The following is a 13,027-nucleotide window of genomic DNA, read 5'->3' as shown; positions in this document are numbered from 1 at the left end:
ATTATACAAGGTTGTATCTGATGGCCTAACAAGCAGACGGTAAAAATAATCAACTTTTCAACAGGCCTGGGCGGAGCCATGATGCTCGGAGTTCCGCGCCGGGGGCGGGGCGGGACGCTGGGGGTGGGCGGGGAGAGGGACGCGCCCTCCGCGCCCGTCGGTCCCCCGGGGACGGAGCCAGCGTTCCCACGGCCCGCCACGCAGCAGCGCGGGAAGTCACCCCCGCGTCACGGGCAGCTGCGGGGTCGACCATGGGAGGTGCGCGTGCACCGGGGCCTCTGCCTCACCGGGCACGCTGCTCAGGCCGGCCGGGCCGGCGAGCTCCCCGCGGTGTCAGAACCCCTCCGCGGTCCTGGGGCGCGCGGACACCGCCAGGATGCCGGCTATCCCGGGTGCCGGACCCCGGCTCCCAGCGCCTCGGCCTGCCCAAGGAGCCGCAGGCGGCAGGTCGCCGGCCTCACAGCGCTGCCTCCCTGGAGCTCCGGGCCCACGCGGCCGGCGCCCCCTGGTGGCCTCCAGCTGTCAGGCTTCCCCCGCGGGCTGTTCCCGTGGCTGCTGCCGCCACCGCCGCAGGCGCAGAACACACGGGCTAGGGCGGCAGCCGCGCGCGCCCTCCCCCGCAGCGGGGACATAAGGCCTCTCAGACTCAATCAACGGTACTACTACTATGCTTTTTCTTACTTTTGAAAAGTCTGAGTCATTATGTTCTATAGAATTTACTACATTCTGGATTTTGTTTTCATCATGGTGCCATTTTGACAAGTACTCTATCCCTATTTTCCCTGTAAATGGGCAGTTGGCTCCTGAGGCTTGATGAGTTTCACGTTCAGTGATTTGGCAGAGGTGCTGCTGTGCACTTCTGATCGCATCACATCGGGAGCACGTGCTGTGTGGTTGCCTCCCACTGGGCTCAGGTGTCAGTCTGATCCTTCACTTTTATTGTTTCTATGAGCTTTTCACCTGCTGATTTTAGCGGCCATTTTTCGCCTTTGTCTATGTCCATTGTGGCAAAATGGTGATGTTCTATTTCTGTCCTTTCCTCTGCATTTGTTAACTGAAGGTCTGTGTAATTCTAGATAGAAGAACGAACCCTATCTATTGGAGTGGCAGGATAATAAGCAGGCACTGATGCCGTAGTTAACTCCAAAGGTGACCAGTATGATTCTTGCTGTGTTATCTTTATGAACTGATGATATTTTATAAACATTTCATGATCCTCAGTATAGTGTAGCTGCTCTTTCTGATGCAACTTTTCCAACTTTGGCCAATGACAACCCTTTCAAATACTGGCAATTGACTCACATTTCAGAAGCCCCACTTCACAAAGAAATGTTTTTTAGTCACTTGAAAGGGAGACTTTTTATACAGTGATGGATTAGAGCCACAGAATTATGTTGAAGGTCAGATCTATGTTATTCCCAAGGTCAGTCACGTGACTTGTGTTTGGCTTTTAGCTCTGGAAGAGGCGTCCCAGTGCCTCACCCTTCTACAGCCCAGCCTCCTCCCGCTCACAGACACCAGAAAGTCCAGAAAAGAAAATGAGGTAATCAGTGATTTGCTGTGTGGATTAATGAGAGGGTGGGAAAGGAGGGAAATTTACTCGGCTCTTAGGCTTTCTGAGACTCCAATGTGGAGAATCAAAATGGTTCACATCTAAAGGGCAGAGATGGTGCCACCCTGAGTCACTCTTGTCTCTTGCAGTCGTCACACAGTGTGACCACACCGGCCTCTGCTTCCCCTCATGCTGCAGCGTGAGGGGCTGGGGCATAAGGGGAAGGGCTTGCACAGGACAGAGTGAACAGAGTGACTGATGGGGGTGGGCAGCAGGCTTCACATTCTAGACCCCAGCTGACCCCCTAGGTGCCCGACTAGAATGCTGCTTTCTTAGAGATAGAGGTGTGACTAGGACTCTCAGAAACTTGGCAGGTTGTATGTAAGGTTCTGAAGATTGTTTTCTGCTTGTTTTAAGAAAAAGGTGTCTCTATGGCTTCTGTGAACTGCCTCCTTTCATTTCTTTAGGAATTTTCTTTGCTTCTTTTTGTTGTCTTGACACACTGAGATCTTAGTCATGGTTGTTCTAGACTTTGGTCAGTTGGTAGTTAGGAGGGTGTAAGAAGTTATCCAGTGCTTTTCTAAACTTAATTGTGCCTCTTCCTCCACAGAGAAGAGGACGGTCCTCAGGGATCTGGCTCTTCCGCTCCGCCGGTAAACAAGGAGTCCCAGGGAGAACAGAGTAAGTTGATGAATGCATGGCATGTGTTGGCGGTAGTGTACGGAGGGCGCATGGACCACAACCCACTGGAAACACGAACTGAGCCTTGATTTGTGTGGGGCTTGGTAGTTACAGAGAGAGATGTTCCTGTCCTTCGGGGTTTATGGTCTGGTAAGGGAGAAAGGTTGCCCAGACTCATATTGCATAACCCAGGCCACCTGGGGGGTTTGGGGTAAGGTAAGCCTAGGTGGGGGAATCTGAGCAGACTAGGCAATTTCTGTCCAGTAAGCAACCATGTGCATGCATTTGGAGCAATGACCACTTCACGTCGTCTTGACTGTTAGAAATAATCTTGCCAACACCATCCAAGCACCCAAACCATAGAAGATAGAATCTCAGAGACACCTAGTGAAAGTTCAGTATTAAAAACTAGGCTGGATAGACAAACCTCTCCATTTCTGGAAGAGAGCAGGAAGAAAGTAAGACTGATACTTTATTTGCAGATACAACCACATGTAGGGAGCAGAACTCCTGGGATTCTCCAGCAACACCCAGCAGCTCCCAGCCATGCAGATGCAAGTTTCCCCTGGTGCCCTCCAGGCGAGGGATCCCACTGATCTTGGTATGGTCTGTCCACCCACCCCTGCCCACGCCAGTCTGGCTCCCCTGCATCTCAGGAATGGAAGGGTCGGTACAGGTTTCTTTCACTTCTTTCTGACTGGCTTGGCTTCTCCTTTTTCTCTTGGTAGCCTCCAGCTCCCTGGATCAGCCGCTCGATCATGCTCAAAGAGTATTTCCAGGAGAAGCAAGCTCAGTCACAGTGGCTGAAGAGGATCTTCGAGGATAAGACTGGTAAGAAATATGGGTTAATTTCACACTCCAGAGACGGTTCCCAGAGTCATATTTGTTGACTCCTGAATCCCTGGCCCAGCAAGGCTTCTAGAGCACCAAATACCATCACGTTTGAGATACCATAGTTGACATTTTCTGTTCTTCCTAGAATCTGCTGCAGTGGCAATGTTGGGTGGGAGGCATTGTGTATTTTACTCCGTTCTTGTCCCCGCCATGACAAAGAATTGAAGGGCAGAGACACAGTAGTGAAGTAGAGTAAAAGTTTTATTTAAAGTTACTTAGCCAGAAAGAAGTGCAGGTGACCTCAGAGAGGGAGGAGTGCCCTGAAAGGTTGGGAAGAGTGGAAGTTATGCACTTAGGAAATGCAGGTGACCTCAGTGCAGCACCCTGAAAGTTTGAAAAGAGGGAGTTTAAAGTTAAATGGTTACGCACTTAGAAAGTGCGGGTGACCTCACATAGGAGCACAGTGAAAGGTTGGGTGCTCCCTCTTTTAAGGATTTTTCAGGAATGTGACAGAGGGCTAGGGTGTGGGCTTGTTAAGTGGTCTCAAGTATCTTTGATGAGACATTAAGCTACTCATCAGTCCTCTAAGTAATTCTGCAAAATTAGCTTATCAAGACTGTCTGCCTTTCCTCCAAGGTGGGCAGAGTTATTTGTTTGCTAAAGAGTATGTTAAGAATCTTTCTTCTGAAACTTCCTAGTTTTTCTTTTTAAATACAATTTTGGCTTTAAAGTGGGATCTCCCTGTCTTTACTTTGCTGTTTATAGGTGGGCCTTTTAGCAGGCTAGAGTAAATCATACAATGATCTAATGGACACAATGAAGACATGGGCTGTGCTCACATACTTTTATCTGGGAAATATTCAAACCTTCAAGGCCAAGTTTCTCTTGACCTTTTGAGCTTTAACTGATTAACTCACTAACTCTGAATCTTTTCTGGATTTCTAGATTTAACTGGTTAACTGAGTCCTTTCTAGGGGGCTTTGCTGACCCTGTACTCTTTCCACCCCACTCATATGTATTTCCCTGCCTAACAGCCACGCCCATGGCCCGTTTGTCCCTGCAGACACATGGCCTTCTGGGCCCTCTTGGCTCTTCACAGCCAGGGCCCCTCCCTGGCCCCTCCCCAGACTCCAGATACACAGCCCCTTTCTCGGGGCTGACCCCTGCCTCTCCGGCAATACCAGCCAGTGACGCCACCAAGTCACCTCCAGCCTCTCAGGCTAAGACATCTGCCAAACCCCAGGCCCCGCCTGCCCAGGCCCCACCCTGAAGCCCAGTGTTCTCTTTGGAATGCTGAGCAGACCACCTGCTAACCCTTCTGCCTTGGCAGCTCCTGCTGTGTCTTCAGCACATCCCATGTTGAAGCCCATCTTTGTGGCTCCACCTAAAAGTGGTAATGAGGGTCCTGTGCCATCCAGCCGTTCCCATCTCACAACTGCGGCATCTTCCAGTTCTGCCCCCACCCCGACTACCAGCAGCCTGCCCCTCACTTTCAGTCCTGTTTTTAGCAGCACAGGGCTACCTACATCTTTGCCCTTGTCAACTCCCTCCTCCTTCAGTCAGACTACTTCAGGCACTAGCATGAATACCCCTCTGTTCCCTGGCCCGGCCAGTGTCACTGTCCCCTCAGCAGCGGCTTGGGGGACCACCACCGGCACATCCGCAGACTCCGCCCGGAAGCCTGTCTTTGGCTTTGGTGTGAGCAGTGTGACCAGCACTGTGAGCAGCATGACCAGCCCCACTGCTTCCACTGCCCAGCCTGTCCTCTTTGGGTCCCCCCTTGCCTCTGCTGCCAGCTCTGCCCAGCCATGGGCTCCATACTCCAGTTTGGCAGGCTCTGGCCATGCCTGCTCCAACAACAGCCATCACCTTCGGCCAGTCCCTGCCCAGCACCGTCCAGACAGCTGCTGGCAGCAGCACCGCCAGTTTTGGTGGCTTCAGTGGCACCCTCACGACCTCCGCCTCCATCACCCCGAGCCAGCCTGGACGCCTGTACTGACATTTAGCAGCACCACCACCCCAGCCTTCAACATTCCCTTTGGTTCTGGCACCAGGCCCCCCATTCCATCCTATCCCGGAGTCACCCCACAGCACACGTTCGGAGTCACTGACAGACAGCAGATTGGACTGCCAGCCAGCACTGGCCCCCAGCTTCGACAGCTCCTTTCCATTTGGAAGCTCAGCAGCCCTGGCCCCACCCTAGCCAGCCTTTGGCAGCACTGTGTGGTCAGGTTTTCGTGGGTTGAAACCCACAGCCTCTCTTTTTGGCACCATCTCCAGCACCCAGGCAGCCTTTGGAAACACCACAGCTGTTTCCTCCAATTTTTTTATTTTGTGGTATCATTAATCTACAATTACTTGAGGAACATTATGTTTACTAGACTCCCCCCTTCAATTGCACAGCACTCCCCATGCCCCCCCCCACATTATACATGTTAATCATAAGGCCCCCTTTCTTCTTCCACCCCCTTCCTCTTCCCTTTCCACCTGTCTTCCCCAGTCCCCTTCTATTTGATAACTGTTGTCCTTTCTTGGGTTCTGTGATTCTGCTGCTTTTTTGTTCCTTCTGTTTTTCCTTTGTTCTTACTCCAAACATGAGTGAAATCATTTGGTACTTGTCTTTCTCCACCTGGCTTATTTCACTGACCATAATACCCTCTAGCTCTATCCATGTTGTTGCAAATAGTAGGATTTGTTTTCTTATGGCTGATTAATATTCTGTTGTATATATGTATCACATCTTCTCTATCTATTCATCTACTGATGGACACTTAGGTTCCTTCCATTTCCTGGCTATTGTAAATAGTGCTGCAATAAACATAGGGGTGCATCTGTCTTTTTAAAATTGGGCTGCTGCATTCTTAGGGTAAATTCCTAGAGGTGGTATTCCTGGGTCAAATGGTATTTCTATTTCGAATTTTTTGAGGAACCTCCATACTGATTTCCACAGTGATTGAACTAAATTACATTCCCACGATCAGGGGAGGAGGGTTCTCCATTCTCCGAACCCTCGGCAGCATTTGTTGTTGTTTGCCTTTTCGATGGTGGCAATCCTTACTGGTGTGAGGTTTTAATTTGCATTTCTCTGATGACTAGCCATGTGGAGCATATTTTCATGTGTCTGTTGGCCACCTGAATTTCTTCTTTGGAGAACTGTCTGTTCAGCTCCTCTGCCCATTTTTTAATTGGATTATTTGCTTTTTGTTTGTTGAGGTGTGTGAGCTCTTTATACATTGTTGATGTCAACCCTTTATTAGATCTGTCATTTATTAATATATTCTCCCATACTGTAGGATGCCTTTTTGTTCTATTGATGGTGTCCCTCCCTGTACAGAAGCTTTTCAGCTTGATATAGTCCTATTTGTTCATTTTTGCTTTTGTTTCCCTTGCTGGGGGAGATATGTTCATGAATAAGTCACTCATGTTTATGTCCAAGAGATTTTTGCTTATGATTTTTCAAGAGTTTTATGGTTTCATGGCTTACATTCAGGTCTTTGAACCATTTCAATATACTTTTGTGTATAGGGTTAGACAATGATCCTCATTTCCTCCTCTTTTGCAGCCACCACCTCGGACTTTGAAGCTATGACCCAGACCACCAGCAGCAGTGTCAGCACAACCTCATCACAATTCACATCCGTGTTGTAAGCAGGCCCCGGTAGGAGCGGGGATATTGGGATGAGCGTGTCAGCCCCCCACAGCAGCTCCACCACTGGGGCATTCGACTTTGTGGCAGCACGGAGTGCGAGAACTGGTGGCATGGCCCATTTCTGGGGATGCTTGAGTCAGAACTCCCTTGGTGCAACTGGCCACAGCACACTGTTTGGCTTCTACGTGGCCAGCACAGCTCAGAACACGTCTGTGCTTGCAGGTGAGATTTGGAATGGGCCCGGTCTGCAGTGCCAGGCGCTGTCTTAAGTGCTGACACAGTCTAGGCTTTCGGAGCTGTACGCTGTGGTGAAGATTTAGATGTTATCACAGAAGTTATCCATAAACAGTGTCAGGTAACAGTGTAACTCAAGACCGGAGGAGCTATTTAAGTAGTCAGCGACAGCCATTCTGACACAATAGCTAACTGAGGCCATGGCCGCAGTTCCAGAATTGGGAGCAGGGATATCGGCTGCATGTGAGTTTGTTGCAGGCACAGGAGTAAAGGCCCGAAGGCAGAGATGCGCTCATGTTTTCATGAGCAGAGAAGAGCCAGGTGTGGCTAGAGGTTTAAAAAGGAAAGTGGAATAAAATGACATTAAGAGTCAGGCAGAAAGGAAAATCATTCATGACCTTTTGAAATGTATTTTTTTTTTGGTATCAGTCTACAGTGACATGCAGATCATTATGTTTACTAGGCTTCCCCCTTCACCAAATGCCCCCCTATACCCCATTACAGTCACTGTCCATCAGTGGAGTAAGGTACTATAGAATCACTACTTGTCCTTTCTGTGTTGCTCAGCCCTTCCTGTGCACCACCCCCACATTATACACGGTAATCATAAGGACCCCTTTCTTTTACCCTGCCCTTATCAGTCCCTTCCCACCGATCCTCCTCCGTCCCTTTCCCTTTGTAACTGTTAGTCCATTCTTGGGTTCGTTCTGTGATTCTGCTGCTGTTTTGTTCCTTCAGTTTTTCCTTTGCTCTTATACTCCAGAGATGAATGAAATCATTTGGTACTTGTCTTTCTCTGCCTCGCTTATTTCACTGAGAATAATACCTTCTAGCTCCATCCATATTGTTGGAAATGGTAGAATTTGTTTTCTTCTTATGGCTGAATTATATTCCATTGTGCATACATTCATCTACTGATGGACACGTAGGATGTTTCCATTTCTTGGCTGTTGTAAATAGTGCTGCGATAAACATAGGGGTACATCTGTCTTTTTCAAAATGGGCTGCTGTATTCTTAGGGTAAATTCCTAGGAGTGGTATTCCTGTGTCAAATGGTATTTCTATTTTGAGCTTTCTGAGGAACCTCCATATTGCTTTGCACAATGGTTGAACGAATTGACATTCCCACCAACAGTGTAGGAGGGTTCCCCTTTCTCCACAACCTTGCCAGCATTTGTTGTGGTTTGTCTTTTGGATGGTGGCGATCCTTACTGGTGTGAGGTGATATCTCATTGTGGTCTTAATTTGCATTTCTCTGATGACGAGCGATGTGGTGCAACTTTTCATGTGTCTATTTGCCATCTGAATTTCTTCTTTGGAGAACTGCCTGTTTAGCTCCCCTGCCCATTTTTTTATTGGAATATTTGCTTATGGTTTGTTGAGGTGTGTTAGCTCTTTATATATTTTGGATGTCACCCCTTTATCGATTCTGTCATTTATGAATATATTCTCCCATACTGTAGGATGCCCTTTTGTTCTGTTGATGGTGCCCTTTACTGTACAGAAGCTTTTAAGCTTGATATCGTCCCATTTGTTCATTTTTGCTTTTCCTTCCCCTGTGTGGGGAGATATATTCATGGAGAAGTCACTCATGTTTATGTCCAAGAGATTTTTGCCTGTCTTTCTCTAAGAGTTTTATGCTTTCATGGCTTACATTCAGGGGTTTGATCCATTTTGAATTTACTTTTGTGTATGGGGCTAGGCAATGATCCATGTTTCCTCCTTTTTTGCAGCCATCACCTCGGGCTTTGGAGCCGTGACCCTGACCACCGGCTGCAGGACCAATACATCAGTGTTTGGCAACACCATCTCATCGCCCTTCACATCCAGGGTGTCAGCAGGCCCCACTGGCAGTGGGGGCTTTGGGAGGAGCATGGCTGCCCCCAACTGCAGCTCCACCAGTGGGGCATTCGGTGCTGGGTCAGGTCGGAGTGGGAGAACTGGTCTCAAGAACCCTTTCTGGGGAGCGTTGAATCCAAACTCCCTGGCTGCAGCTGGCCAGAGCACACCCTCTACCTTCCACCTGGCCAGCACACCTCAGGACACGTCCGGGATTATGTATTTTTTTTTGGTATCAGTCTACAATTACATGCAGATCATTATGTTTACTAGGCTTCCCCCTTCCCAAATGCCCCCCCCCCCATACCCCATTACAGTCACTGTCCATCAGTGGAGTAAGATACTGTAGAATCACTACTTGTCCTCTCTGTGTTGCTCAGCCCTTCCCGTGCACCCCCCCCCACATTGTACATGCTAATCATAAGGCCCCCTTTCTTTTTCCCTGCCCTTATCTCTCCCTTCCCACCCATCCTCCTCAGTCCCTTTCCCTTTGTAACTGTTAGTCCATTCTTGGGTTCTGTGATTCTGCTGCTGTTTTTTTCCTTTGTTCTTATACTCCAGAGATGAGTGAAATCATTTTGTACTTGTCTTTCTTCGTCTCGCCGATTTCACTGAGCATAATACCCTCTAACTCCACCATGTTTTTGCAAATGGTAGGATTTGTTTTCTTCTTATGGCTGAATTATATTCCATTGTGCATATGTATCACATCTTTTTTATCCATTCATCTACTGATGGACAGGGAGGTTGTTTCCACTTCTTGGCTGTTGTAAATACTGCTGCAATAAACATAGGGGTGCATGTGTCATTTTCAAAATGGGCTGCTCTATTTTTAGGGTAAATTCCTAGAAGTGGAATGCCTGGGTCAAATGGTATTTCTATTTTGGGCTTTTTGAAGAACTTCCATATAGCTTTCCACAATGGTTGAGTGATTTTACATTCCCACGAACATCGTAGGAGGGTTCCCCTTTCTCCACAGCCTCGCCAACATTTGTTGTTGTTTGTGTTTTGGATGGTGGTGATCCTTACTGGTGTGAGGTGATATCTCATTGTGCTTTCAATTTGCATTTCTCTGATGACAAGCCATGTGGTGCATCTTTTCATGTGTCTATTGGCCATCTGAATTTCTTCTTTGGAGAACTGTCTGTTCAGCTCTCCTGCCCATTTTTTAATTGGTTTATTTGCTTTTTGTTTGTTGAGCTGTGTTAGCTCTTTATATGTTTTGGATGTCAACCCTTTATCAGATCTTTCATTTATGAATATATTCTCCCTTACTGTAGGATGACCTTGTGTTCTGTTGATGGTGTTCTTTACTGTATAGAAGCTTTTAAGCTTGATAAAGTCCCATTTGTTCATTTTTCCTTTTGTTTCCCTTGCCTGGGTAGATACGTTCACGAAGAAGTCGCTCATGTTTATGTCCAAGACATTTTTGCCTGTTTTTGTCTAAGACTTTTATGGTTTCATGACTCACATTCAGATCTTTGATCCATTTTGAATTTACTTTTGTGTATGGGGTTAGACAGTGATCCATGTTTCCTCCTTTTTTGCAGCCATCACATTGGCCGTTGGAGCTATGTCCCTGACCACCAGCAGTGGGACCAGTAGCTCAGTCTTTGGCGGCACCACCTCATCACCCTTGATGTCCAGGGTGTGAGCAGGTCCCGCTGGCAGAGGGCGCTTTTGGATGAGCATGGATGCCCCCCACAGCAGCTCCACCACTGGGACATTTGTCTTTGGGTCAGGACGGAGTGGGAGAACTGGTCTCAAGAACCCTTTCTGGGGAGCGTTGAAACTGAGCTCCCTGGATGCAGCTGGCCAGAGCACACCCTCTACCTTCCACCTGGCCAGCACACCTCAGGACACATCTGGGATTGCAGGTGAGATTTGGAATGGCCTCGGTCTGCAGTGCAAGGCGCTGTTTCAAGTGCCGACACAGTCTCCGCTCTCGGAGCTGTACGCTGTGGTGAAGATTTAGATGTTATCACAGAAGTTATCCATAAACAGCGTCAGGTAGCAGTGTAACTCAAGACCGGAGGAGCTATTTAAGTAGTCAGCGGCAGCCTTTCTGACACAATAGCAAACTGAGGCCATGGCCGCAGTTCCAGAGTTGGGAGCAAGGACAGCGGCTGTGTGTGAGTGTGTTGCAGGCACAGGAGTAAAGGCCTGAAGGCAGAGATGCACTCATGTTTTCATAAGCAGAGATGAGCCAGATGTGGCTAGAGGTTTAAAAAAGAAAGTGGGATAAAATGACATTAAGAGACAGGCAGAAAAGAAGATCATTCATGGCCTTTTAAAATGTATTTTTTTTTGGTATCAGTCTACAATGACATGCAGATCATAATGTTTACTACGCTTCCCCCTTCTCCAAATGCCCCCCCATACCCCATTACAGTCACTGTCCATCAATGTACTTAGGTACTGTAGAATCACTACTTGTCCTCTCTGTGTTGCTTAGACTTTCCTGTGCCCCCCCCTACATTATACATGCCAATCATAAAGCCCCGTTTCTTTTTCCCAACCCTTATCCCTCCCTTCCCACCCATCCTCCTCAGTCCCTTTCCCTTTGGTAACTGTTAGTTCATTTTTGGGTTCTGTAATTCTGCTGCTCTTTTCTTCCTTCAGTTTTTCTTTGTTCTTATGCTCCACATATGAGTGATATCATTTCTTACTTGTCTTTCTCCACCTGGCTTATTTCACTGAGCATAGTCCCCTCTAGCTCCATCCATGTTGTTGCAAATGGTAGGATTTGTTTTCTTCTTATGGCTGAATTATATTCCATTGTTCATACATTCATCAACTGATGGACATGTAGGTTGTTTCCATTTCTTGGCTGTTGTAAATAGTGCTGCGATAAACATAGGGTGCATATGTCTTTTTCAAACTGTTCTGCTGTACTCCTAGAGTAAATTCCTAGGAGTGGTATTCCTGTGTCAAATGGTATTTCTATTTTAAGCTTTTTGAGGAACCTCTTTATTGCTTTCCACAATGGTTGAACGATTTTACATTACCATGACCATCATAGGAGGTTCCCCTTTCTCCACATCCTCGCCAACATTTGTTGTTGTTTGTGTTTTGGATGGTGGCGATCCTTACTGGTGTGAGGTGATATCTCATTGTGCTTTTAATTTGCATTTCTCTGGTGACAAATGATGTGGCACATATTTTCATGTGTCTATTGGCTATCCGAAATTGTTCTTTGGAGAACTGTCGGTTCAGCTTCTCCGCCCATTTTTTAATTGGATTATTTGGTTTTTGTTTGTTGAGCTGTTTAACTCTTTATATATTTTGGTTGTCAACCCTTTATCAGATCTTTCATTTATGAATATATTCTCCCTTACTGTAGGATGTCCTTTTGTTCTGTTGATGGTGTTCTTTACTGTACAGAAGCTTTTAAGCTTGATGTAGTCCCATTTGTTCTTTTCTGTTTTTGTTTCCTTTGCCTGGGGAAGTATGTTCATGAAGAAGCTGCTCATGTTTATGTCGAAGAGATTTTTGCGTTTTTTTTGCTAAGAGTTTTATGGTCTCATGACTTACTTTCAGGTCTTTGATCCATTTTGAATTTACTTTTGTGTATGGGGTTGGACAATGATCCATGTTTCCTCCTTTTTTGCAGCCATCACTTTGGCCTTTGGAGCTATGACCCTGACCACCAGCAGCGGGACCTGTAGGTCAGTCTTTAGCGGCACCACCTCATCGCCCTTTACATCCAGGGTGTCAGCAGGTCCCGCTGGCATCGGGGGCTTTCGGATGAGCATGACTACCCCCCACAGCAGCTCCACCACTGGGACATTTGGCGTTGGGTCTGTACGTAGTGGGAGAACTGGTCTCAGGAACCCTTTCTGCGGAAGGTTGAATCCGAACTCCCTGGATGTGGTTGGCCAGAGCACACACCCTCTATCTTTCACATGGCCAGCACACATCAGGACAAATCTGGGATTGCAGGTAAGATTTGGATATGGAATTTAAAAATATTGTCCTGGAATGTTTGAATATTCCCCAGAGAAAGGACAGTACCTCAGCATAACCCATGGCTTTATTGTGTTAATCATGCAGGCCCACCTTATTTTATTGACTTAACCTACATGCTGTTTTTGTTTTTTCTCCTTTGGCCCTATTCAAGTGGTTTGCAATCTGGGCGATTAATAATGGCAAGCAAGCCCAGCATAAACAACATAGTCACAGGCAGGAAGGATTTCATCTTAAAAATAAGATTGTGTTTCAATACCCAGGAAGTTAAG

The 13,027-nt window shown here is 47.3% G+C and overlaps 2 protein-coding genes across 2 annotated transcripts; both read left to right on the top strand.

The window, feature by feature from the left end:
* The first annotated feature begins 1,429 nt into the window (after positions 1-1,429).
* LOC118928097 (nuclear envelope pore membrane protein POM 121-like) lies at positions 1,430-9,000 on the top strand. Its single transcript, XM_057487029.1, has 6 exons — positions 1,430-1,543; positions 2,163-2,233; positions 2,716-2,834; positions 2,962-3,064; positions 6,630-6,938; positions 8,684-9,000. Exons 1-5 carry the CDS (start codon positions 1,539-1,541, stop codon positions 6,713-6,715), a joined length of 384 nt encoding a protein of 127 aa, XP_057343012.1. The 5' UTR covers positions 1,430-1,538; the 3' UTR covers positions 6,716-6,938; positions 8,684-9,000.
* Positions 9,001-9,431: 431 nt separating this feature from the next.
* Positions 9,432-12,755, top strand: LOC130679371 (nuclear envelope pore membrane protein POM 121-like). Its single transcript, XM_057487977.1, has 2 exons — positions 9,432-10,666; positions 12,403-12,755. Exons 1-2 carry the CDS (start codon positions 10,474-10,476, stop codon positions 12,753-12,755), a joined length of 546 nt encoding a protein of 181 aa, XP_057343960.1. The 5' UTR covers positions 9,432-10,473.
* The last annotated feature ends 272 nt before the right edge of the window (positions 12,756-13,027 follow it).

This window comes from Manis pentadactyla, chromosome 10 (assembly GCF_030020395.1).
Source record: "Manis pentadactyla isolate mManPen7 chromosome 10, mManPen7.hap1, whole genome shotgun sequence".
In the NCBI taxonomy this organism is placed as follows: domain Eukaryota; kingdom Metazoa; phylum Chordata; class Mammalia; order Pholidota; family Manidae; genus Manis; species Manis pentadactyla.
Note: the sequence above shows the minus strand (reverse complement) of the source record. Positions and strands in the feature narration are given on the sequence as shown.